Source organism: Alternaria ventricosa (assembly GCF_023758065.1).
Source record: "Alternaria ventricosa strain BMP 2768 chromosome Unknown scaffold_9, whole genome shotgun sequence".
Classification (NCBI taxonomy): domain Eukaryota; kingdom Fungi; phylum Ascomycota; class Dothideomycetes; order Pleosporales; family Pleosporaceae; genus Alternaria; species Alternaria ventricosa.
In genome coordinates, this window is record NW_026055689.1 from 683,106 (window position 1) to 709,546 (window position 26,441).

Consider the following 26,441-nt stretch of genomic DNA (forward strand, 5'->3'; position numbering starts at 1 on the left):
CACCGTTAGCCGTGTTATATTAAGCACATGGATGCGGCTCTAGACGCTTCATTAATCCGAGTGCCAGCTGTGAAAAGTGACTTGTACGAAGCACGGAACTGAGGATCTCCCGGCTACGCCATGCACAGCGGAGTCGAGGGACAGAGGGCTGAGATGATGCTCCACTCGACCTGCTTAGAAGGGCTGCTGACTGTGGCCCGCGGAAGCTCCGCTGCGATTAGTCCATGAACTGGCACTGGCAAGCCCAAGTGCTGACTGCTGACATGCTGGGGCCATGCGTTGCAGAGGATGTGTTCTCCATCAGAGGCACTGTTGCCGAGAGAATGAGATGGGGATGTGCACTGTGTCTACTGCCTCTGTGCTGGAGCGTCCAGGCCACGCGTCGCCAACGCGCGCGACAGAAATAAATGCTCCTGTGTTGGTGCGTTTAATGATCAGATCGCAGTGCGGGTCCTCCAAGAGCAACTAGCCTCGCATCTTGTTAAGACCGTAGCGGCCGGCCGAGGGAGTGCGAGGCGTGTGCTTCCCGCGCCGATGCTTCTGTAAGCACATGGCAAGCATCGCATCCATCCATTCATCACTGTCAGGGTCTGCGAAGTACCTGCCGCTCCGCTGTTTCCCCTCGTGCTGCTGGGCCTCATCGTGTACTGACGACACTGCACCGCCTAATCAATCGCCCATCGCATCGCCTGCCTGTCGCTCCGCCTCTGCGTGCAAGTTCGTCCGGCATCTTTTAATATCCGACTACACGGGCGCCCATCTGTTCTCACCCTCCGCGACAACAACACCACCACGCTCCCACCGCCCCTCAACACCCGTCCGGCACTACATGCACTGCACCCGTCGCCACGTACCCGCGTCCGACACGATCGAATTGGCCTGCCGCGCCGCGTAGAGCCTTCCCGGCTCAGGCCGTCGCCGCCCTCGCACCGCCGCCGCCTCCCCAACGACAGGCACCATGACGCTGCAACCCTACATGGAGCCCAATGAGACCGAGGTGTCACATCCGCAGAAGCGCATACGTTGTGAGTGACACCACCCGCTGACCGCACAGAGTTGAGAGCACGCGCTGACGGGAGCCATGCAGGGGCAACACACCGCGCAACCGGCATCAAAGCGGCCAACAAGCGACACTCGCTCAAGGAGCGCCTGCACCGGCGCATAGGCTCTGGCGGCGAGAAGCGAGACTCGCTGGGCAAAGAAGGCGGGCCGCCGCTCGACCAGGACCAGTCCCCTGAGAGTTCAGATGCAGGCGCCGACCACGAAGACTCTGGCCGGAGGGTCTACTTCAACGTGCCCCTGCCCCAAACAGAGCGCGACGAAGAAGGCCAGCCCCTCGCACACTACGCCCGCAACAAGATAAGAACCGCCAAATACACGCCCCTCAGCTTCATACCCAAGAACCTGTGGTTCCAGTTCCACAACATCGCCAACGTCTACTTCTTGTTTATCATTATCCTGGGCGTGCGTACCACCACCTCTGACATTTCCGACACCCCCAGACTAACGCAACTGTCTAGATTTTCTCAATCTTCGGCGCCAGTAATCCTGCGCTGAACGCAGTACCCCTCATCGTCATTCTGGTCGTAACGTCCATCAAGGATGGAGTCGAAGATTGGCGGAGAACAGTCCTCGACAACGAGCTGAACAACGCGCCCGTCCACCGACTCGTCGACTTTAACAACGTAAACACGGCCGAGGACTCGATTTCGCTATGGCGGAGGATCAAGAAGGCTACCACCAAGGGCATAATCTCAACATGGCGCTTGATGAAGAACGCGAAGAGCAAAAAGGGTGCCAAGGGCAAAGGCGGCGACGACAACGCTGTCGATGGCACGCGCCCCTCGCACGAGACCCGCAGAGCATCCATCGCATCGCACAGGGAATCCTACTTTGGCGGCGAGAACGACATCCAGATGACACCCGTGCCTTCGCCGCTCCCAGGCCAATCCCCAGCGCAATCCCCTCCATTGACGTCCGGTCCAGGAGAAGGAGACAAGATCCGCGGTGCAGACGCCAATCCCGGTGTGCAAAAGAAGTTCTGGGGAAGCGTCCTGAACCCGAACAAGACGGTCCCGGAAAAGGCACGTTTCAAGAAGGACGCGTGGAAGAACGTTCAGGTCGGCGACTTTGTGCGCCTTTACAACGACGAGGAGATCCCCGCCGACGTTATTGTTCTCTCTACCTCTTCCGACGACGGCGCGTGCTATGTCGAGACGAAGAACTTGGACGGTGAGACGAACCTCAAGGTGCGCAACGCACTGCACTGCACCCGAGAAGTGCGACACGCTCGACACTGCGAACGCGCCGACTTCGTCATCGAGAGTGAAGGCGCCCACTCGAACCTCTACTCGTACAGCGCGGCCATCAGATGGCAACAACACAATGCAAAGGACCCCGAAGCCCCGCCGTACGAGATGGTCGAGCCCATCTCCATCAACAACCTCATCCTCCGTGGCTGCCAACTTCGAAACACCGAGTGGGTATTGGGCGTTGTCGTCTTTACCGGAGAAGAGACAAAGATCATGATCAACTCTGGTATCACGCCTAGCAAGCGAGCCAGGATATCAAAAGAACTTAATTGGAACGTTGTATACAACTTTTTCATCCTGGCCGCCATGTGTCTGGTTTCTGGAATCGTGCTTGGGGTGACATGGGCCCGGGACGACACCACCCATTCCTTCTTCGAATATGGGTCCTACGGAGGTAATCCTGCCACAGACGGTGTCATTGCGTTTTGGGCTGCCGTCATTCTTTTCCAGAATTTGGTTCCCATTTCTCTCTACATCACCTTAGAAATCATTCGGACGTTGCAGGCCCTCTTCATCTACAGCGACATCCACATGTACTACGCAAAGCTCGATTACCCATGTACGCCCAAGTCTTGGAACATCTCCGACGACGTGGGTCAGGTCGAATACATCTTTTCGGACAAGACGGGAACACTCACACAAAACGTTATGGAATTCAAGAAGGCGACCATCAACGGTGTGCCCTATGGAGAGGCGTACACGGAGGCTCAAGCAGGTATGCAACGCAGACAGGGTATCAATGTCGAAGTGGAGGGTGCCAAAGCCCGTGAACAGATAGCACGCGACCGTGTGCGGATGCTCGAGGGGATCCGCAAGATGCACAACAACCCCTACTTGTGGGACGACGACCTGACTTTCATTGCCCCGGACTACGTCGACGACCTGCGTGGAGACTCTGGAATGGAACAGAAGAGAGCTAACGAGGAATTCATGATCGCTTTGGCCCTCTGTCATACCGTTGTTACCGAACGCACTCCAGGCGACCCACCGAAGATCGAGTTTAAAGCACAATCGCCCGACGAAGCTGCACTTGTGGCGACTGCTCGCGACTGTGGTTTCACATTCGTAGGCCGCGAAGACGACCGTCTCGTTGTCAATGTTTTGGGAGAAGAGCGTAAATACCAAGTTCTCAACACTCTCGAGTTCAACTCCAGCAGGAAGCGCATGAGTGCTATCATCAGAATGCCCGACAACCGAATCGTCCTCTTCTGCAAGGGAGCCGACAGCATGATCTACTCGAGATTGATCCCCAACGAGCAGCGACAACTCCGTGCCGATACCGGTGAACACCTGGAAATGTTTGCACGAGAAGGACTCCGAACACTGTGCATCGCTCAAAGAGAAGTTTCCGAAGAGGAATATCAAGAGTGGAACAGGGACTACGACATCGCTGCCAACGCTATTCAGGGGCGTGAAGATAAGCTGGAAGAGGTCTCCGATCGCATCGAAAACCACTTGTGGCTCATCGGAGGAACTGCTATCGAAGATCGACTTCAAGACGGTGTGCCAGAGTCGATTTCTCTCCTCAGTCAAGCTGGTATCAAGCTGTGGGTCCTAACGGGTGACAAAGTTGAGACAGCCATCAACATTGGTTTCTCTTGCAACCTGCTCGACAACGACATGGACCTCATCATTCTCAAGGTTACAGATGACAACATCGGTTCCGTGGAAGCCCAGCTTGACGAGAAGTTGAAAATCTTCGGCTTGGAAGGCTCAGAAGAAGAGCTAGCCGCCGCTCAAAACGATCACGAACCACCACCACCTACGCATGCCATCATCATTGACGGAGATACTCTGAAGCTGGCTCTGGATGATTCGGTAAAGAGGAAGTTCCTTCTTCTGTGCAGGCGATGCCGATCCGTTCTCTGCTGCAGAGTTAGTCCCAGTCAGAAGGCAGCTGTCGTCAACATGGTGAAGACCGGCCTGGACTGTCTCACTCTTGCAATCGGAGACGGTGCCAACGATGTCGCTATGATTCAAGAAGCCCATGTCGGTGTCGGTATCGCTGGTGTTGAGGGACGCGCAGCCGTCATGTCTTCTGATTACGCCATTGGTCAATTCCGCTTCCTCACCCGTCTGGTACTTGTCCATGGTCGATGGTCCTACCGCAGACTTGCAGAGACGATTGCCAACTTCTTCTACAAGAACATCATCTGGACGTTCTCTCTCTTCTGGTACCAGATTTACACCAACTTCGACAGCCAGTATATCTTCGACTACACGTACATTATCTTCTTCAACTTGGCGTTTACGTCACTCCCTGTTATCGTCATGGGTGTTCTGGATCAGGATGTCGATGATAGAGTATCTCTGGCCGTTCCACAACTGTACCGTCGTGGTATCGAGCGGAAGGAATGGAGTCAGCCGAAGTTCTGGTAAGTACAGTATACTCAGAGCGTATGAAAGATTGCTAACATTCTCCAGGGCTTACATGGTCGACGGTATCTACCAATCCGCGGTCGCTTTCTTCTTCTTGTATGAGATCTTCGCACCCGCTACCTTTGCGACCTCTAACGGACTGGACCTGGCTGAATTCCGACGCATGGGCATCTATGCTGCGACCACCGCCGTTTGCGCTGCCAACATTTACGTGTTGTACAATACCTACCGTTGGGATTGGCTCATGGTCCTCATCGTCGTCATCAGTACTCTCTTCATCTGGTTCTGGACTGGAGTGTACACCTCTTTCACGTCAAGTGCTCAGTTCTACAAAGCTGGTGCCGAAGCATACGGTACTCTTAATTTCTGGGCTTACGTCCTCTGCGCTACGATAGCGTGTTTACTTCCGCGCTTCATTTTCAAGGTTGTGCAGAAGATGTACTTCCCCCTCGATGCGGACATCATCCGAGAGCAAGTCAAGCAAGGCAAATTCGACTACCTTAGAGACACTGACGCCTACCTTCCTCCACCGCCCGAGAAGGTGGCTGGTGAGTCAGACTCTAACAAGTCGGAACCCGACGCTACAAAGTACAAAGCCGCTAACGCCGATGCTACCGACGAAGACGTGCGTCCCATCTACCCACCATCAGTCGCCCCGACGGCTACGACGCATAACCCAAGAAGCCAAAACGGCAGTAACAGCACCGACTACACTTTTCGCCGCTCTACGGAAGGTCTTCCACCTGCACCCACAACAGAAGCTCAAGCTCCTCCTCCTCTTGCCCACCGCATGTCGACCGACTATCGTGTGCGACCGAGCTTCGATCGTGCACGCATGTCCATGGACCGTGTACGCCCTAGTTTCGAGCAAAGCAACGACTTTACATCGGCAGCTATGTTGACCCGACTTGAGTCGTCGCATAGCCGTAATAGCTTCCAAGGCCACCGGAACAGCTACCAACATGGTACTCCCAATACACAGCCAGCGGTCATGAGCCGGTTACGCAACGCGATACGCAGAGCAACAATAACACGGGACGAGGCTCCGGAACATCTACGTCAGGATCAAGAAGATGTACCGGATGTGCCCGCAGTACCCAAAAGCCCACCACGGAGTCCACGGAGCCCGCCCAGGTAGTACCTGCAGCGTCGGTAGGACGGGTGGACTTGTTTGCATACTACGCCTTACTGTTTTCCTACTTTGACGAGCCGTTACGACTCTTTTTTGTAAATAACCCATCATATTTCTCTTTCCTGTCACGTTTCGCATTATGCTAGCGAACTGACCATGTTCCTCATCCACACATTACTACTACCACTACTACGCTTTATTCCCTGTCTGCGGTTTTTTCTCACTTGATTAGAGACTGAATGGGCGTTTTCGGTTTTGCATTTTCCTCGCATGTATAGCTGTGATTCCCTCGTTGAGCTTTCCTTGTTTTACATCTTTCTCTGTCTACACTGATATCGGAGCCATGGAGGGGAGATACTCGATATGCTCATTGTGAGATGGATGGAGAGATAAGTGGTGATGAGCATGGCTGTAGATATTTTAATGATGTGTGGCTGGCCTGGCATTTTCTTAGGCTAGCCTCGACGTTTCGCAATATCGTGTTCTGCATGGATGGTTCGTGCGATGTGTGATGGAGTCAATAGTTTTCATGACTCTCAAGCTTTCAACACTTTCTTCGGTCTGAGTCTGTACAGTCATGGCATGCCCCGGACTCATCCAGCACCGCGTGGCTTCCTCTTTCGGCTCCAGCTTGCGTTTGCAGCCAATCCGCTGCTAGCGCGCTCTTTCAGGGTCCATCTGGTACACTCACACCCTAAGTTTACTCACAACCACAACATCGCCGGACAGAAGAGGCGTCAGTCACAAAGAAGATACCTGGACTCAACTCGGTACGTTACTAATATTTCCTTGATATTCATGCAACTAGAGAGGTTGTTGTCACGTTGTTGCTTGGTGCCTGGCGAGCGAGGGTAGTGCAACCACAAGAGCGTGTGGGTCACAACCGTGGAAGTCACGATTCACTGCGGATGCCTTGTATGCGACCACGTCGAGCGCTTTTACTCGGAATAAGAGTCGTAAGTTGCCGCAACTACCATACTGAACATTCCTACACTCACCCGGCAGATACCACCTTTTATTACTTTCACAACACGCGTCTTTCGCTACATCTTCATCGCAACGATTATTTACTACGTGCACAGACCTAGACATGGCTTTCGTACATCCCGATCGCGCGAAAAATGTTGGAGACGCAAGGGCGCAGGCTGGACGCGCGACTCCAGGCAGAGGACGTGCTGGAGACGTAGCACCTGCGCAAGGAAGGAACTGGAAGAGGGAGAGGGAGAGCTATCAAGACGAGCACTTTCCTGTGGGAGGAGGCGAGTTTCAGGCACCCGATGGATATGTTAAGCATTCAGGAAATCCACCCGATAACAGAGGGCCAGAGCATGCCCAAGGCCCAAGAAAGAAGGCGAAATCCGAGCATACCCCCGCGCCGCGTCCGAACGCTTTCGACGCCGATCACAACAAACGACCGAAAGTGGAAGTGTCAGTACCTCCGAAACGAAGTGACCCTCGAAAGAGAGGTTCGGGGCGACGCAATGATCAACTAGATAAGGCACTTCAACTCGCCCCGAAATATCCCGACCTCCAAGATATCGACGCATGGCGAAAACTAGCTCAGACGAACGAGCGGAGTTGGCAAGCAGAGGATGCTTTTGTATATCGGCATCTGCGTTTCGATCAGTGTCCTAAAGGGCTGGCGTTCAAAGAGTGGAAGATCAGAGTACATCGGGAGATGGAGGGGTTGGGCTTGGAACATCCATTTACAGGGCCGCAGACCAAGCATGCACCTGAGGATGAGGTCGACAAGAAGAGTGGCTCTGGGGTGACAGAAGCAACGGTCGCGACAGCGCAGAAAGAAGAAGAGAGCAAAAGACGCGTGGAAATGGAGAGGATGGTTGCGGATGACGGGTTTGACATTGACATCTACGGTGACGAAGAGACGCGGAGGAAGTATGAGCCGTGGATCAGGAGCCGGATGGATTGAGTGTAGATGTTTGGGGAGGCTGTCTCGCTTACTTGGGCTTTTGCATTGCGGCTTTGACGTAAGTCTTCGTTTGTTCTATGGCTAGTTTGGTTGCTTGGACGGATAGTCTTGATCTTACGACAGCTTGGAGTGACCAGTGGGGCCGCGGACGTACGTCATACGTGAATCATGATATTGAGCTGTTTGGCATCGATCTGAATGATTGGGATGATTCGCTAGTGTCACTCTTCTGATCTTGAGCATTAAAGCCACGTTAAAGGAAGCATCTTCGTGCGTTCGCGCGTAGCTTCCCAGCAGTCCGACGCATGCCCAGCCGCCCAAGACGTCACAGATTAGGAAACCTATCAGTACATGGGATCAGCATAAAAGCTATCGAGCCCACGGAATTAGCGAGAAAGATCTGTCCACATTGGCTCTAAAGCTTTCGGGATTTGCTTGTCCTGCATACGACCCACTGATGCGCGTCGATCAGCGAATCTGGTTCGCAGAGCCGCAATCTTGAAAGCTTACCTATGCTTAGGCGAAATCTAAGATTTCCAGAACCATACTCTTTGCGCTGCAATCTGCGATCGATTAGCGACTTCCACCTTGTTTCGAGTGCGATAACGATACCCGATTGGCGAAAGACAGAATACATGCTTCTTCATATCCACAACCTCGATCATCACGCAGATGCCATCACACAAAGAGTGACCTCATTGTGATAATGACGACCAAAAAAGAGGTGTGCGGAAGGATGACTAGGAAGCCTCGCGAAGCGTTCCATTGAAAGGCTGTGCTGTTGAGGCCATCTGGAAGATATACACTTGTGTGAAACCTACAGCTTTGGCTCTATAAACTCTTGTTCACATACATCATGACTACCGACAGGACGGACCAAGATTCTGCTGATGAGACGTCTTACATTGTCTCTCTTTCGAATTATGACACGCAGAGCTTGTGCTCGAACTACACATTGAGGCGCCACAAGTTTGAGACAGAGGCTAATGCTGGATGTCACGAAGCGAGGAAGGACTGGATAAAGTACATCGGGCCGATCGAACAGTTCGGGGGATGCAATCCCATCAATGGCAACTTCTCAGCTGTGGTGCTTCCACTTGCGAAGCCGGAGAGGCTGCGGTTGATTGCATATGTGCTTGAATGTAAGACGCCCGCTCCATACCACACTTCTCTGTGCCCTGAAGCCCTCGATCTTTAAAGTATTGTTTTGCTGACCACACATAGATGCATTCCTGTACGACAATATGATCGAGCTTGAGGAGTCAGATACGGTATGCCATAGGCCCAACAGTTCCTTTTTAAATTCAGATCGCTGATGGGTGTAGTCGGGATCCAACGACCACGAAAAGTGCGAGTGGAAGAACACGAACCCAGCACTAGGCAAAACGCAGATTCAAGCAAAAGTGATGACACAACTCGCATCTGTCGACAAAGCATGTACTGAGCGAGTCAAACACGTGTGGAAAGAGATGCTTGCCACGACCTTACGAGACAAGGACAAGTGCTTCGTCGACTTAGAAGAATATGTCGACTTCCGCATTGTCGACACCGGAGCGCCGTAAGTTTCTCTCTCACTGTGGACAAGCGAATCATAAGCTAATGTCGGTTTGAACAGATTCGTGGAAGCCATGTTACTCTTCGGCATGGGTATGACGCTCACTGAAGAAGAAGACCATCAACTCGAGCCAGTCCGCAAACCGTGCTACGCAGCTCTCGGTCTAGCCAATGACCTCTTCTCCTTCGATCGCGAGTACGCCGAGTTCAAGAACACAGAAACGACGCAAACGCTGATCAATGCTGTCTGGCTTCACATGCAATGGTACAATACGGATGTGCAAGAGGCAAAGACGATGACTTTGGAAGCGACGGGAAGATATGAGGAGCAATTTCTGAAGAGCTGCGCGGAGTTCCGGCAGCACAATACACCTATCTCGGCGAAACTAGACACTTATCTGGATGCGCTGGCTTATCAGGTCAGTGGCCATGTCGTTTGGAGCCTGAACTGTCCAAGGTATCATGCTGAGTACCGATACGACCCAAACAAGGGTATCGAGGACGAGATCACAGCTGATTTACTTCCAAAGAGCCTCGGTATCAAGTACAATGCTACTGCGATGCTGTTAGGCGATGAGAAGCAGGATGACGGCTCCAGGCGTTCATCTACTGACACGTCCCTCCATCTCTACGAAGACGATACCTCAACAACAAGAGATGATGTCTCAATCTCCTCATGTACATCTGTCTCCTCTTCGAGCTCGAAGACGAAAGACATGGACAAAACTTGTTTGCTGGGTCCAGAACATGTCGACGCGCCCTTCGAATACATCACTTCGCTTCCTTCCAAAGGTGTACGAGACACCTTCATCGACGCCCTCAACATTTGGCTCGACGTACCCGAACCTGTTGTGTCCCGTATCAAATCGCTTGGCAACCGTCTACACGCCGCATCACTCATGCTTGATGACATCGAAGACGGGTCTCATCTCCGACGAGGCCAGCCAGCAACACACACAGTATTCGGCACGGCACAAACCATCAACTCCGGGTGTTATGAGATCCTCCAAGCCGTACATGAAGCTCAGACATTAGGTGCAGCGGAGGCGAACATTGTCCTTGAAGAGCTCGCCGAACTGCACATCGGCCAATCTTACGACCTCTTTTGGACGCATCACAGCCATTGTCCGTCTGAAGACGAGTATCTGCAGATGGTGAAGAAGAAGACTGGTGGTTTGTTCCGATTGTTAGCTCGCCTCCTGCTTGTTTCTGCAGACAGTAGCGCATCGAAAGTCGCCTCAGATATCGAAATCGAGTGCCTAGTCAGTCTCATTGGGATGCAGTATCAGATTCGGGATGACTACCAGAACCTCCGGTCGCCGGAGTACAGCGCTCAAAAGGGCTTTTGTGAGGATTTGGACGAGGGGAAAATGTCGTTCCCGCTCGTTCACGCTTTGAACAGCTGTGAAGATGACACGTTGTTGCGCGACCTTCTTCAACGGAGTCGAGACATTGGATGTCTATCGGATGAGCAGAAACGGCTTGTGCTAGAACAACTCGGTCATTTAGGGGAGTATGGTGTACACGCGAAAGACGTTAATGCGGCTACAGAGCCATATTTATGATGACCTGAAGGGAATTGAAGATGCCACAGGGATGGAGAATTGGATCATGAGGGCGTTGTTGCAGAGATTGGAAGTGTGTGACGAGACATGATTGTTGGTATACCTTTTGCGTAGATATCCCACACTTTACGAACGTATATTAACATGGTCACATCAACCTGTCCGTAAGTTTGTTCTTGACCGGGTTTGGTGCCGTTTTCCCTGGATGTATTGCTGTAGGCGCGCACGTGTGCGTCACATCGCGACCTTGGAAACGCCAAGACTAGGCAGTGCTTGAACAGAACTTTGGAGGCTCACATTCACTTGGACTTCTACGCTCGCCTTGCGCAGAAATTGCGACACTTTAAATCTCTGAACCGATCACGAAACCTCGCCCGCTGCCTCTCGACCGAGCCCACTGCTACAACAACTCACACCTCTTGTTCTGTGCTGCCAATTCACACAGCGATGTCGCTCACAAACATGGCCATGACCACAGACCCCGAAAAGGCAGAGCAAGAAGCTGGAGGCCCGGTTCAATCACGTCGCGAGAGCGCGGAAGAGTACAAGCCGCCTGCTCTCCCTCTCCAACAAGCACTTCCCATGACCGGTGGCGATCCAGGCGACCCAAAGCCAGCTGATGCAACATCCAGCCTCATACTCCACGAGCCAGAGATGGCTTATAACTCCAAACAATCCATCGCTCGGAAAGGTAGGGACGAGGAGCTTCGACTTGCACAGGTGGACATCAAGGCCAGGCTCGATGAAGTGGACAGCGGTCTGCGCGAGCTGAAAGCGAAGCTCAAGGCCAAGGAAGATCTTATCACAGCACGCCGCAATTTATCAAAACACGCCGCCGCTGCAGAGAAAAAGTTGAACATCAAAATCGAGAAAGCGAAAGAGCAGATAAGCGCCAGGGAGGAGCAAGCCGCGTTGCGCCGTACCAAAAAGAACAACATGCGCGAGAAGTGGGCCCAGAAGCAGACGACGGACTACGAGCAGCGAGAGGCGAAACGCAGCGAGCAAACACGACAGGAATCAGAGATGGACGATGTTGAGAAGTTGGCAAGCGCAGGAGCTGTGACGGAGCCTACCGACTGGGACGACTTCGATATCGATATCTATGACGAATAGGGCTTGGATGAAGAGCATGGCCTAGCTCTATCCATCTCAATTGCCGTGTCAAGATGGACTGGTTGATGAGACTTTGGGACTGCTGCACACGTAGTATTTTCTTGCGAACTGACGATGCGTTATTCTGGTTGCGCTACTTGCGACACAGAGCTCGGATGCTACTCATGTCGAGTCAGGATATTGTACGATCCCTTACCATGTATGAGAGAAAGACATAGACGCTGTGCTCTCGCAACATGTCTCCAGTCGTGAAGAGTGAATGCCCTGAGTGTAGCCAGGCCGGAGCTGGGTGAGAAACGCGCTAGTGTGTGGACGCTAACCAATCGTATACTAGCCGATCTACGGGCATGTATGTCATCATCGATCGCGTCCCGACCACTTTTCGCGTAGCTCGTGAAGTATCACCGGAATGTCGCGACCATGGCATCTCTCACTGTCTTTCATACATACCCGTCGCGATGCCGCCGTGGTCATTGATCTCACCTGCCTCGCGAGGCATAGGCTTCGCGCTCGCAAGACGGGTGTTGCAAACCACAAACGCGCCCGTTGTCGCAACGGCGCGGAAGGACCTTGACAAGACCAAGGAGGAGTTGCTCGATGGCTTGGATGTCGACGAGTCACGACTGTCGGTGATGAAATTGGATGTTTTGGGTATGTAACCAGCATTAATGGTGTTGTGTGTACAATGATGTTCAAGTGTTGACCACGTTTCAGACGAGACGACTATCGCAGATGCCGCGGCGGCTTGCAAGAAGCAGTTCGGCGGTAGCCCCAGTCAGCTTCAGCTCGCGCTGATGGTTCCTGGTATTCTTTTTCCGGAGAAGTCACCAGCCCAGATCAACGCCGACGATGCCTTGCTCACTTTGTGAGTAATACCGCTATGCCAGGTTACGTGATACATGTGCTGATCTGATATACCAAAACCCAGCCGCACCAACACTTTAGGTCCAATGCTGATGCTCAAGCACTTCTCTCCCTTCCTGCCAAGGAAGAGCGCAGTCATCGATAAGAACGAAGAGCACATGGCAGGTTTACCTGATGTAGCTACGATAGCTATCATGTCAGCTCGAGTCGGCAGCATCAGCGACAACCGCCTCGGAGGATGGTACAGCTATCGCGCTTCAAAATCCGGTGTCAATCAGGTAGTCAAGACCTTCGACAACCATCTGAGGACTGCTTCTGGCGACAACGCGATGGCGGTTGCCTTGCATCCTGGAACTGTCAAAACAGGGTTGAGCAAGGACTTCTGGAGCAACGTCAAGAAGGAAAAGCTATTCGAGCGCGACTGGGTCGCAGAAAGGCTGATTGATGTGATCAGGGAAGTGGCGCCTGAAGGACGGGGGAAGTGTTGGGACTGGGATGGGAAAGAAGTTCCGCCTTGAGACACATACAGAACGCAGGCGCAATCCAATCCCGCCTACTATAGGCATCAACAAAGCCACCCTCTCTTCTCTCTCGCAGCACTATCATATCCGCCCCAACCACCGCTTATTTCACCAGTAGCACTTCTTTTGGCCTTCGTTACCCGACCAGCACACCTTAGACCCATCGCTACCATGGCAGCTCATCCTTTCTCGCAAGACGTAATCGACAACTTGGACGACATGTCTGCAATTCTGCACATACACACATACGACGAAAAGCTACTCCAATCACTCGCTATCGGGCCCACAGAATGGCAGCAGATTTCGGAACCGATCGACTCGACGCATACAGGTCAGCAGCTTAGTCCAGGACAGTACGCATACCATGCTTCTGGCTCAGACAAGACCACCCTGGAGGAAGCTCATGTCTGCACTACTCCGACTCCCGCACAGCATATAGCCCAGCCATCAACATCCTTCCTCGAGACATTCCAGGACAGATACGGGAAGACGCAGATGCCAACCTATCCAAACACGCCCAACCCTCGTCTACCGTCACAGATCCCCAACTGCAAGTCCGCCGCCAATACAGAAAGAGAATCTATGAAAACAAGTGCAGCGCGGTCCGGAGGATTGCCTACAACACATGGCAACGAATCTGCAAATCCTCTCTTGGGCAGTTCCGAATCTGTAAATACTGGCGACTCCATCCAAAGGGTACCACGCGTCTCAGTAGTTTCCGGGGCGTCGTCAAGAGAGGGTACAAAACTCTACCCAGGTAAAGATCAGAATGTTAAGCGTCCAAGTCCTCGATCAGGAGTCATTCACATGACCGCCAAGACATGTAGGTTAACACTCTCTCCTACTTGTGAGAGTTCTTGCACTAATCAGTCGCAGTCAAGCCATTTCCGTTGTCAGCGTACCTACGTCCATATCGTCGTCCGATCCCTGTCGAAGCGACACCAGATAATGCGGTTCCCATTACCATATTGGACGAACCAGACCAGAAATTCCCCATCCGCGACGAACACTGGCATTCTGTTGCCGTTATCAAGAAGTCTATAGCGTCTTTTTGGGCCGACATACATGAGCCGAGAACTGAGAAGCCGGTCAGCCCTAAAGATCCTGTTTTGAACGACGCATCACTTCAAAAGCCTGAGCTTCGAAGACAGTTGACACCAGAAAGGTCGCGCTTGGAAACACTTAAATGCGAGTTCGCAAAGTATCGAATCCGAAAGCACCATGTTGCGCCGTTGCCAAGTCAGCAATACACAAGGTCCAAACAGAACTTTTTCATCTGGGCAAGTCGGCTTGAAAAAGACAAGAAATTGGTAGAGGAATATCGTGCGTTTTTGGCCTCAGTAGACGACGACATACAACCGGCCACAACTGGTAAACTTCGAGGCGGCGCTGGAACACCTGGGCCTTCGAGCGGTGGGCCCCAAGGAGAAGACGACGAGTTCGACGACGACATGCCAGCAGGTGATGATTTCTACGACTCCACTGAGGTTTCTCCGATCACACCCGAACAATATGTTCTACCTGGATCCCCCGGTTCTGTAATGTCGGGTTATTCTTCTTCTTCCGACCTATCAGCCGCTGCATCTGAGCACTTCCATGAACAGAATGAACTACAACAAACCTTTGATGATGCAGCCGCGGCGGCTGGACCATCCGGGCACCCCTCAGATAGGCCTCGGCACGACAGTGACTATTTTTCCCGTAGTCCACGTCTCGGCAGCCCATTTCAATTCGAGAATGCGCCGCTCACTGGGACCCGTGCTCCGTCCAGGTCACACAGTATGGACATCGAGCCCTATACAGGACCGCCCAACGACAGCACAAGCTCAATCGAGCATACTCCGTATGAAGGCCCAAGCGAACGTCAGCCTCTAATCGGCGGCCATGTTCCAGGCGGGGTTCCGCCTCCTGGATACACTTACGATGGTGGGCCTCCTGGATACACGTATCATGGTGGGGAAGAGGATCCCCCCGTGGCACCTCAACCCCCCGTGGCACCTCAACCTCAGGTGGAACCTCAACTCCCCGCATGGCGACGCCGACGGAACAGAGCGATTCAGGCCGTCAGAGAGTATCGCCTTCGTGTAGCGCGCGCACAATTGACGCGGTTTGGCAGGAATCTGCTCGTTCTGGGTAGACAAAGTGGGAAGGCTATACGCAAAAAAGACAAATGATGGACTGGCGTTGAGGGCACTTGTATCGTGAGGTTTTTCTTTAGCGTTATTGGGTATGCATGCAGATAGCTGGTCACATTGACCAACCAATACACTTCAACGTGTATAGCTATCTTCGTGAGAGTGTCAAAGGTACACATGTCTACCAGCCAGCTCGTCGTCTTTGCAGGTCCACTGTGACTATGAACTACCTTGAATCGGTTGTACTTGCGTCGATTTGTGACTTGGCGAGTATCTGGAGGTCTTTCATCGAACTAGGCATGCATACAAAATTTCCCTCTATTTACAGGTCAGAAGGCTGACACGTACATGTATATAGCGTTTTGGGTACATAGAGATATCGTTTCCTAGGGGAAGAACGCAAGGCCTGCCTTACTAGTGGCGCGATCTCGGAGTTGAGCTTCCCCAGAGCGGGGCACCCCGCTCCTGCCTGAACAATACGTGCAGCGTGCACCATCATCTAACCGCCCCGCGCACTTGGAACTCAATGTCCCGAATAGCGAGCCCGATATTGTCTACTTCCCTTTAGAGGCTTGATCTCATTCGCATTGTTAAGTGCAATGATGGTATGTAACTCGAAGCCTGTGCTATTTGACGACAGGCAGCTTGCATCCAGCCACGTACATGCGTTCCACTGAACGCGACACTGGATTTCTGGAAAGCTTCGCAGGGCGACGGTTATTGAGCTGGGTCAAAAAGTTATTCAGCTAGGTGGATCTCTACCTTTTCTTTGTAGTTTTGCGCAGCAACAGCGCAAGGTTTTAAAAATTCCTTAAAATCTAAATTATAGAAGAGAACCTTCTTTATAATTCTGCCTTTTTAGAATATCTAAAACCTTACGCTGTTGTTGCGTAAAATAGCAGAGAAAGGAAAGAACTTTAATTTTCTTGCAAGGCACTTGCAGGCAAGAAAAGAGCTAAGTCTTTTAGAGTTAGCTTATCTCTATTAGGCCTAGCGCGTCTACTTTAGGCTTAACACACCCAGCGGAATAACTTTTTGACCCAGGAGAATAACCGTCGCCCTTCGCAGTACCTGATCACCAGGCACGGAGAAACTTTACGTCAGCGGGCGCATTCTCGAGGATCGACATACATTTCTCCGCAATCTCTATGGAGCCTCGGATCTGGGAAGCTCATTAAGCCCGGTGGCTCTGCAGCTCATCGTATATTCGCGTCACCTTGCATAACGGTTAAAATACGTTGTATGGTCCATGACAACAGCAATAGCACGGCGGAAGCAGTCTGGCTAAATGGGCACAGTTTGGTACGCGAGACGGCCGTCGATCGCGCTTCCCCACAGCAGGCGAGTATCAGCCTCTTGGTTGCAAGGTCGACGGTACGCATAAAGCATCCCCCATCGCCGCGTACAGGGTGGACTCTGTCGAGATCCTCTGGAATTCTTCAAGATGCGGTTTCTACGAAGCATCGTGACAGCTGTCCTCGCATGCGCAGCTCCAACGCTCGCGCAGAACTCAACGTACCTCAACCCAGTACTCCCAGGTTGGCACAGCGATCCATCATGCGTCAACGTGAACGGAACGTTCTTCTGCGTAACTTCCACCTTCATATCCTTCCCCGGGCTGCCCATCTACGCATCGAAAGACCTAGTCGACTGGAAACACATCAGCCACGTATGGAACCGTGAATCCCAGCTCCCAACTTACAGCTATTCCAGCGATGGTCAGCAAAGAGGCATGTACGCAGCGACTCTGCGATTCCACAAGGGTGTTTTCTACGTCATCTGCGAATATCTCGGATCGGATATGGAGGCAGGTGTCTTGTTCAGGACTACAGATCCTTTCGACGACGCGTCGTGGAGCGATCCAGTGACGTTCGAAGCTCCCAAGATCGATCCCGATATTTTCTGGGATGATGACGGCAAGGTGTATGTCGCAACTCAGGGAATCATCGTGCAGGAGATGGACATCGATACTGGCGAAATGGGACCTGTCATTTCGCTCTGGAATGGCACCGGCGGCGTTTGGCCCGAAGGCCCACACTTCTACAAGAAAGACGGATGGTATTATCTGTTGATTGCTGAGGGCGGAACGGCTGAAGACCACTCAGTCACCATGGCTCGCGCCAGAAACATCACGGGCCCTTACTCTCCCAGCCCATACAACCCACATCTGACGAACCGTGGTACATCAGAGTACTTCCAGACCGTCGGTCACGCAGACCTTTTCCAAGACAACAACGGCGAATGGTGGTCTTGCGCGCTCGCGACGCGCGTGGGTCCAAATGGTACATCCTTCCCCATGGGGCGCGAGATGGTGCTCACGCCAGTCACATGGGAAGAAGGCGAGTGGCCCGTCTTCCAACCTGTAAGAGGCAAGATGACCGGCTGGCAACTACCTGCGCGCTCAAGAGATGTCCCCGGTGATGGACCCTTCAACTCGGACCCAGACGTTTACGACTTCCCTCAAGACTCGACAATTCCACGCAACCTCGTCTACTGGCGTGTACCTCGCGAAGGCGCATTCAAGACTTCGCAAAAGGGTCTGCAAGTCGCTCTTGGTCGCAACAATCTCGCTGGCTCGCCAGGCGGGTCTGACCCAGCTTCAAGGGCTGTGAACTTCATCGGGCGCCGTCAGACGGATAGCACGTTCAAGTTTAGCGTAGATCTATCCTTCGACCCGAAAGCTGATGGTGAAGAAGCTGGTGTGACCGCTTTCTTGTGGCAGACAGCAAACATCCAGCTCGGACTCATGCGCAGTAATGGGTCGACATATCTGCGTTACAACTCTACGGAACATCAGGAGAAGAAGACGCCTGTACCCGCGTCTTGGAACGGAAAGCCGATGCGCTTCGAGATCACGATGCCGGATCCAAGGACTTATGTATTTTCGGCTATGCTAGCGCACGGCAAGTCAAGACCGATCTCGTTTGGCAGAGCCTCAACAGAGCAACTGAGTCCATCGGGCTCTTTCGTAGGAACACTCATCGGTGTGTATGCTACTTGCAACGGAGCTGGTTCAGGTCTAGATTGCCCAGCTACCACCCCCAATGCATACTTCAGAAGGTGGAGGTACAAGGGTATCAGACAGTACATCTCCGAGACTGAGAGTGTGCGAAGCGAAGACTTCAATCAAGGTAGATAAAACCTTAGTCGAGGTACCAACAAAAAGTGGTGGAAGACTGTATAAGATTACATCGAGTGGGAGCTATCGTGAGACGTCTCACACTGTAGACCCAGATAACTCTTTCAAGCAAACGTAAACCAGATCTGGCTACATCGTGCTACGCATGGATGTGAGTACTGAAAAGGTCAGAGGAGTGAGCATTCATTTCTAAACACTCTATTCCCACCATTGTACCAGCTGATAGCAAGGCTGAAGCCATCTCAATGGCCGCATATCCATCATGTTTTCCGCCTTATTCATGCCGTAACATCTCTTGTTTTGCTTACGCGCCTCGGGCGAGTGAATAGATGAAGTATCGACCCATTCTGCAATTACCTACAGGACACGTAAAACAATATGTTACAGAATCGATGTGTCTGGTCGATCCGTGGTATCCCTTACACGATCGAGGCTTTCAGATCGACGTAATTGTCCACCAATTTCGAGCCTCTCACGTACATCTCACTTGTTCATGGAGAGTTTTACTAAGCCTGCGGACGATTTCGTATGGCAAGGTCCCACCTCCCACGTGGCTTCCTTTCTTGCAAAGATGCTTGGTAAGATCGCCACTTCGAAACTTTAGTTACTGCCATTTTCCAAAGTTTGGCTCGCACATCGATCTGCTATAATTCAGGGGCGCCAGCATGGAATGCTACCATGATCTCTGTTTGCTCTACGGTCACGCGCCAGTCTCTGCCTTCATTTGCGCTCTCACTCCGACTTTACTCGCAAGCTCTTGTGTTGACGATACTTCTCTTTTTTCGAGAGGACCTGATTGGATGGGTACATATGGATTTCGGAAGTTGTGAGTCGCTCGTCTGCGTCACGTCACCGCAGTACCATGGAACTTTACTCGCGCTCTCGCCCCACCTTTACTTCGCTCTTACCCTACCTTCACTCTCCACAGCCATATATATTCTGTTTGCGCTTCTCTTTCTTTTCTTCCTTATTCTTTCTTTCTTTACCAAAGACAGTTGTTTTTCCAAAAACCTACTCTCGCCACTCCTCTTCTTTTTCGATGAATCAAAACCACACCTCCGCCCATCATGGGTCTACCGGACGACATTTTGTCAGAATGGGTCCTGGCCAACGTCAAGAAGTATGATCGCACGCTTGTTGGCGAACCGGTCAACGGTACCAGAAAAATCTCCGGTCAACTCATGTCACCTCCGGATACTGTGATGGCATCCAGCGCGTCATCCTGCTCTGTGCAAGTCGCACAATCACATCCTGACCTCGAGGTACCACTCCATCTGTACTCCATGCAGGCGTTCGAATTTCTAGGATTCACGTCAAGCGCTGCAGAGTCGCTCCTCGCTACCTGGACCCGTGACGACGAAGCCGACCTCGAAGACGTGATCATCCGTCGCATTACGTACTTCAGCGGTCATGAGTCTGATGACGAGCGGACCATTATGAGTAGAATCGGAATTTCCGCGGAACTACAAGAGAAGGTCATGGACCGTGAGTATGAAGACGTGAGAAGCACCCAGTCGTTGAGTTACTGGTTACTGGAGACTATGTTCGAAAACCTTTGGACTCTCAAGAATTTGAATGAACGACTTCACCGAAACCTGGCTGTTATTCAGTCCGGTAAGACCCCGTTCGCTTCGCTACGTGGCGGCGCCCCTGAGGACAGGTCAAAGTACCACTTGACCCGAGTTGGTCATTCAACTCTCTTCCGGTCAACGTCAGCAGCACAACTCGAGAGTGTCTTCACGCAACGCTCGCTTGAACCCACACCTTATACAAGGGAAAAGCTCAACAGCCTGGAGCATACGTCAACGTTGAGCCAACTACTTTGCACGTTTTTACCTTGATGTCGGCTCTAGGGTGTCCGGTTTTTCCCTTGAATGGGGTACCCAGGGCGAGAACGCGACTCGGGCATATGCATTGCTGTGTTGGGATTCGGCGGGGCCAATTCGCATTGAGCAAGGTTGAAGCAAAAGACAGGGCATGAAGATGCAATAGCCTCAGAGATGGCGAAGGATCGCCGTGATGGCCGTTATGAAGATGTGCATCCTGAACGATCCTTCTGAGCTCGGATATCCCAGGACATCTCAAGACAACGTGGGAAGCTCGTTGAGCCGCGTACGCTTCCGGAGACTTGTAAAACCTGTTCGAGGTAGCATCCAAGTGAAAGCCTCTATGCCTCATAGCTACAAAGACACCAAATGATACACATACGCGGATACGCCCGTGTTTCTGCAATACGTGTGACCTAGCAATGAACCGTACATAGCATAGAGCCTGTCTATCTCTATGCGACTTGAAGATGAGCAATTAGCAGCCTCAATCTATCATGCCTGCAAGTGGCGCAGTCTCATTAGACGCAAAGAACTTGCTGTGCCGCTTCCATCGAGTCATAATCATACTGCGCATGTCAAGCAGTGACACGGTGAAGAAACCGCAACAGCCCACCCAACATGGCACAAAACATCTCTCGTCCCACGTCCCATCTCCCACTAACAAACTTCGCACAGCCTCCCTCCAACCTCGCTCATCCCCTCGCACCCCGCGTCACCAGAAAGGAAAATCGGCCAAACCGCCCGCCTGCCCTCGTCCCAATCTCCACTTTAACCTGACATGTTGCGGTCCGCCGCATGAACCCAGATCCCTACCGCACGCACATGGCTCCCCAGCGAGGCCGCCAGCCAACCTAACCCCTTTTCCGCTGCAAGAAACACGGTACGCTAGATCCTTGGGGCCGATGCTACAGGGCGCTAAGAGGAGAGCAATGGTGTGGGCAGTGGGCACGGAGAGGGTCAAGCACAGGGTAGGTCAGGGCTCCTTCCCGCTGCTCACCGCTGGTTTGTTGGTGGAGGGGGGAAGGGAGGGGAATGGTGCATGCAGTGAGTTTTTCCTCTAAGCGCTGAGAGCTTGTGGGATGTAGCATGTGGAATTAGAATAGTGTTGTTACATGGACGAAGGAATGGCGTGGTGTGGTAAGCATGCTGATAGCTTAGGAAAGCACGCCAACAGGGGTAACAACACGATCGGCCCATGCGGCGTAGTTCGTTGGCACTGGCAAAAGCTCAAAGTCAAGGCAAGTGCAAGGCTGCTTGCTTCCCGTCAGGCGATGATGTGTGATGGATGTGTGATGGGAACGCAGATTTCGACACGCGAGCACACACACACACACACGGCTCGGGCGGCGGAACTGATGGGGTCGCAGGCGTACGTGGCACATTTGACATGTCGGTTACAGCATGCCATGCGTGGTTGCAAGGGATGGCACGGAGGAAATGGGTCCAGGGTGGGAATCCTTTCTGCCGGGCGGACAGCGGCAAGCAACAGCACAGCACCTGGCTAAGCCAGCCAGAGGGAAAAAATGACTTGTGGAGGCGCGTCGTGTGCTTGCTCCCGAATGCAAAGCACGCGCAAAAAAATTGCAACCGTGTGTTGTTGCCAAGGGAGCGCGACGGGCTGTGCGATGTGCAAGCAGGATCAGGATCAAAACTGCCTTGAACGCGCTTGAGGGTTTGACTTTCGCTTTCGTACCCCAACGGAACCTTTTTTTTCCATTGGTCAGCACTACATTTTCTCACTACAGATTACACCAAGGGCTTCGGACTTGCTCCGTCCGAGATGCGATTGCGAAGCCCAAAGGAAGGAAGACAAAGAGCGGTACACTAACATGACTTGTACAAGGAAGGGAAAAGGTCAGGGCTCGCCCGTTGCTCGACTCAGTCTAGGCGGCTATTTGCGACATCGAACATCCCGGCTCGAAACTTCTGCTCGCACCGTCCCGTGACGGGCAACGACTATTTAGCTTGACCACGTCCGAATTCGGAGTTAGAGGGGGTTACCGAGCACGTTCGTTTCGCACAACAGCGATTGACCCTATAGATGTGTGAGGGATTACTATATTACGATCGGCTGAAAGCGAGTCGCATACTAGAAACGACCCCTGGTCCCGGCTGGCTTATGAGAGCAAGATAATTCTTGCTCGACTGAAACGCTGACAGGCTAATGTTGATTCGTGACATGTTGTTGCCCACGATATACTTTTCCAGATTCGAGTACATCGCCGCAACCCTGAACCATGGAAGATTGACCTATCTGTCTGCCTGAAGGAAAAATTGAGTGGTGCGATATATGTCAGCTGAATAGTGTCCGTGATGGCGGCCCAGGCAAAGAAAGTATGCGCGTCGAGGCAGGCAGATAGCGGTACGCTAAATCACTTTAGAACCAAACTCGACCTTTTTGCTTCTTTGCCCTGCATGCTCTGGCAGTTCTCATGACGGAGTTGTCTCCCCTTGTGGCAGCGAATCAAACAGGTCCTGCCTGCTCGCACCGTTCCGTTAGTCAAGGTCGTGTTTGAACGGTACGCTATAGCGGCCAAACCATGCAACGGCCAGCGTGTCAATAGCCAGTAGATGTGAGACATGCGTATGGCCAAGCCCTTCGTTCGTTAGGTCAACATCGGCGGAGTGCGATCCAGAACCTGGCCTCTGGTACGATGCTGCACCGCGCGGCATCTTGAGGGCACAGAAGAGTAATAGAGGCTCTGGGCTCATCAGCTGGCCAAGTGGTATCGTGGTACGCTAGAAATCTAGAGCCTCAACTGATGTCTGGTGGCATTTGGTGCAAGTGCATAGTAACATCGAGCCATCATCGGACGATGGTAGTCCACCCTGCGTCTGAGCCGCGAGACACAATCGTGATAGTGGTACTGGTGAGATCATGTTGATTACATCGTGCATGCCAGGACGCGCCGTACCGCGAGATGACAGACGGCGACGTTCTAGTCGACGGGCTGAGATGATTCCATTTGGCTTTCTACCGTGGAACCCATCACGTCCCGTGCCGATGTAGTTCGAGACTGACAGATCGAGACTTGCGTGGTAGCAGCGCTCCGGCTCGCCGAGACCCCGAGGCCGTACCGTGGTAGAAGTGCTGTGCGGTGCCTTTCCGTGTATGCGTAATTGAATCATGCACGTACACCTGTCAGGCAAGTGTCAGTGAAGACTTGGTATGGTAACGGTACAATCGATACCAAAACAAAGTCCGCCCCATGGGATTAAGATCGGGGCGTGGAGGTGGCTGAATCTGATTGACCTTTGTTTTTGGATGGGACGTGTTGCCCTGGAAAGGAAAGCACAACACGTGCGTACCCGCGCTCGTGTACCTACCATCGGTTGCCCTGCGTGGCTTGTCATGCGTAACGTGCCATGTGATTTGCATGTCAAAATTCTTCACTGACACATGTCTTGGCAATACCGTCGTACAAGGGGCAGGCTGGTTGGCGTGGCAGGCAGGAGCGATGGGTGAGCATGACAGATCGACCTGGGCATCAGAAGTGGTTCGACGGGTAGGATCAGCTCGGAAATGCGGCATTGAACATCAGCACATCAGCACTGACGTGCTCCAAATGCAGTGCGCCGTTCATCACGGCATGCAGAGGGTCGAGCAAGTATTGCACCAGCAAACGTCTCCAATTTAGATAGCTAGTAAAGAAAAAAGGAGACTACGTACAAGACGATGCGCGAAACGTTCGCTTTCCCAAAGTGCTTTGCGATTTAAATCAGATTGCCACCCACCAGTAATAGTTCCCATATAGACTTTCAGATGCGGTAGAGACAGGCCGAGAAGGGGAATACCGCGCAAAACCAGCGTAAAAACGTACGATAGGAAAAAGGTACCAAAAAGCACAAGCGACCACTACCCCAGCCAATATGCAGCGAAGCACATGAATGCCGGACCCAACCCACGCTACGATGATGCAAATATCAACGAAGCCTCCATGTGATGATGCAACCCCAGTTCTAATGTTTGCGGGAAAAGACAGAATAACCACCCAGTGTAGTAGTTTGGGTCACTCGAGAAGGAAGACCGGGAGGGACAGTAGGATGATCCGTGAGTATTAAAGTAGAAAACGTTGAAAGATCTTTGTCGCTCTTGAAGATTCAGATAGCCGCCCAGAAATCACGCTGTTGCCAGCCAGAACTCCTTGCGATAGCAAACGTCGATTGGACGCGAAGATAGATTGTACATTGGAAAGCAGTAAACGACGGCTGACAGATTCGATGGGAAATTTTGCTCTTTGCTCTTCGCTTAATCCGAAATGTGTAGCGCTCTCGAAAGACCAGCTCCAGAGCGTCTCCACTTGCGCGAGGCAGATTTTTACATGGGGCGGCGGTTGAGCATGTTGAGCATGGACGAATCGGTCGAGCTGCGGGCGGGGCCATTATCGCTTACGAGATCATTGATGCGCATGCTGGGCCTAGCCGAGGCTTGCGATGTAGGTGGCGGTGGGGTTCTGCCATCGGTGCGCGCGGGTGGTGGCTGCAAGACGCCGTTGGCCTGCGGTGGAGCTGCGTAATAGGGCGTGGGCGGGGCGCCGGGGGTCGTGGGTGCTTGCGAGTGTGGCGAGGACGAAGTGCGACTCGGCTCGTAGCGATAAGCGCTCTGTGGGGAGCCTTGACGCGGAGGCTGAGCAGCGTAGTACGGTTGGGCGGGGGGAGGCGCGGATGAGTAGGGAGCGGGGGTCGATGCTGTTGAAGCGCCCGAAGTTAGAGACGGTGGCTCTGGATAGGCATAATCTTGCCCAGTGCCTCGATGAGGGGCCTGTGACGCTTGGCCAGGATGCGGCGGAGGCAGGGTAGGAGTGTGAGGCTCTGGGTGGAGTCTTTTCCTGCCTGCCAGCGCGTCACGGGTCGCCTCATCTGGAGAAGCACTAGGCGGACCATAGTCAGAATGAGCTGGGTACGGACCTGCAGTGGGGCTGGGCAGATAGTGCGGCTGGCGCGACGGCTGGCCATATGGCTCGGCGTGGCTGGCAGGAGGGAGAGGCTGCCCGTAGGCGCCGTACATGGGCGGTGGCTGTCCGACACCGCGCCAGACCGTGTGTGCGGGAACAAAGGCCTGCGTCTGGGCAGACACGGGGGTGAAGATGCAGTCCTGGTTGAAGCGCATGCAGTTGGAGCAGCGGCCGTCCTCAGTCGCCTCGAAGCCGGAGCAGCGGATCTAGATAAGGTAAGCAGGCAATCTCGAGTCAATGGCTGGGCCGTGGTGTACCTTGCGACGTCTGCAGTAGCGGCAGGCAATTGCAGTGCGCTGTCGAGGAGCTGGCGGCTGGTGGTGCTGCTGGACGTACTGCGGCGGTGGAGGAGGGCCCTGCTGGTGCTGGCGGTATGGATCGGGGGGAGGAGGAGCGCGCGTCCACTCATTGGGGCCTGGCAGGCGGTAGGGCTGCTGGTGCTGGTACTGAGGATGTTGAGCCATGTCGGGACGGGGCTCTTGGGGCGGCGGAGGAGGGAGCGTGGTGCTCATCTAGTTGACGTCAAGTGTCAGCGCTGTCACCCAGCTTACGAGAGAGACTACGAGAGGCAGATGACGTGCAGGCACGCGTGACTGCAATTCAGAGTGCAACAGAGTGCAGTTCAAGGCGACTTACATGCGGCGGCTGGGCATAGGCGCCATTTGGAGGCTGCTGGGCCGTGGGCGGTTGCCAGTGGGCGGGAAGCTGGCCTTGGCCACCCTGGTGAGGGAACATGGTGTCGCGGCGCGGTGGTCGTGTGCGGTGCTGGCACGGCGGGGGCTCTCCCAGTGCGACGCAGCGGTTGGGTTGGCAGCAGCGCAGAGAGAAGAGAGACGTCGGTGGTGGTGCGGGAGATCCTCTGGGGCGGGTGAGGTGTCACAAAATACTGGCAGGCGGGCCGCAACGTCGGCTGCAGGTGAGAGCGACGGGCAGTGCTGCGTGGGCGAGCCAAGCCTGAGTGGGCGGATTGGAGGGGGGGGGGAGGGTGTAGGGCGGCGCGTATAGACGGGCGT

The 26,441-nt window shown here is 53.2% G+C and overlaps 8 protein-coding genes across 8 annotated transcripts; 7 read left to right on the forward strand and 1 right to left on the reverse strand.

The window, feature by feature from the left end:
* Window positions 1-958: 958 nt before the first annotated feature.
* J4E93_005897 (uncharacterized protein) lies at window positions 959-5,829 on the forward strand (the record flags this gene model as incomplete). Its single annotated transcript, XM_049343815.1, has 4 exons — window positions 959-1,025; window positions 1,088-1,464; window positions 1,521-4,687; window positions 4,737-5,829. 4 exons carry the CDS (start codon window positions 959-961, stop codon window positions 5,827-5,829), a joined length of 4,704 nt encoding a protein of 1,567 aa, XP_049199048.1.
* Window positions 5,830-6,731: 902 nt separating this feature from the next.
* J4E93_005898 (uncharacterized protein) lies at window positions 6,732-7,753 on the forward strand (the record flags this gene model as incomplete). Its single annotated transcript, XM_049343816.1, has 2 exons — window positions 6,732-6,738; window positions 6,906-7,753. The coding sequence occupies 2 exons, from the start codon at window positions 6,732-6,734 to the stop codon at window positions 7,751-7,753; spliced, it is 855 nt and encodes a 284-aa protein (XP_049199049.1).
* An 856-nt stretch (window positions 7,754-8,609) lies between these two features.
* Window positions 8,610-10,872, forward strand: J4E93_005899 (uncharacterized protein; the record flags this gene model as incomplete). Its single annotated transcript, XM_049343817.1, has 4 exons — window positions 8,610-8,895; window positions 8,978-9,024; window positions 9,079-9,311; window positions 9,369-10,872. The coding sequence occupies 4 exons, from the start codon at window positions 8,610-8,612 to the stop codon at window positions 10,870-10,872; spliced, it is 2,070 nt and encodes a 689-aa protein (XP_049199050.1).
* Window positions 10,873-11,319: 447 nt separating this feature from the next.
* On the forward strand, window positions 11,320-11,985 carry J4E93_005900 (uncharacterized protein; the record flags this gene model as incomplete). The annotated part of the gene is made up of 1 exon (XM_049343818.1): window positions 11,320-11,985. One exon carries the CDS (start codon window positions 11,320-11,322, stop codon window positions 11,983-11,985), a length of 666 nt encoding a protein of 221 aa, XP_049199051.1.
* A 458-nt stretch (window positions 11,986-12,443) lies between these two features.
* J4E93_005901 (uncharacterized protein) lies at window positions 12,444-13,367 on the forward strand (the record flags this gene model as incomplete). The annotated part of the gene is made up of 3 exons (XM_049343819.1): window positions 12,444-12,636; window positions 12,700-12,850; window positions 12,914-13,367. 3 exons carry the CDS (start codon window positions 12,444-12,446, stop codon window positions 13,365-13,367), a joined length of 798 nt encoding a protein of 265 aa, XP_049199052.1.
* Window positions 13,368-16,949: 3,582 nt separating this feature from the next.
* On the forward strand, window positions 16,950-18,644 carry J4E93_005902 (uncharacterized protein; the record flags this gene model as incomplete). Its single annotated transcript, XM_049343820.1, has 1 exon — window positions 16,950-18,644. The coding sequence occupies one exon, from the start codon at window positions 16,950-16,952 to the stop codon at window positions 18,642-18,644; it is 1,695 nt and encodes a 564-aa protein (XP_049199053.1).
* Window positions 18,645-19,711: 1,067 nt separating this feature from the next.
* J4E93_005903 (uncharacterized protein) lies at window positions 19,712-20,485 on the forward strand (the record flags this gene model as incomplete). The annotated part of the gene is made up of 1 exon (XM_049343821.1): window positions 19,712-20,485. The coding sequence occupies one exon, from the start codon at window positions 19,712-19,714 to the stop codon at window positions 20,483-20,485; it is 774 nt and encodes a 257-aa protein (XP_049199054.1).
* A 4,306-nt stretch (window positions 20,486-24,791) lies between these two features.
* On the reverse strand, window positions 24,792-26,163 carry J4E93_005904 (uncharacterized protein; the record flags this gene model as incomplete). The annotated part of the gene is made up of 3 exons (XM_049343822.1): window positions 24,792-25,634; window positions 25,686-25,940; window positions 26,065-26,163. 3 exons carry the CDS (start codon window positions 26,161-26,163, stop codon window positions 24,792-24,794), a joined length of 1,197 nt encoding a protein of 398 aa, XP_049199055.1.
* Window positions 26,164-26,441: the final 278 nt, after the last annotated feature.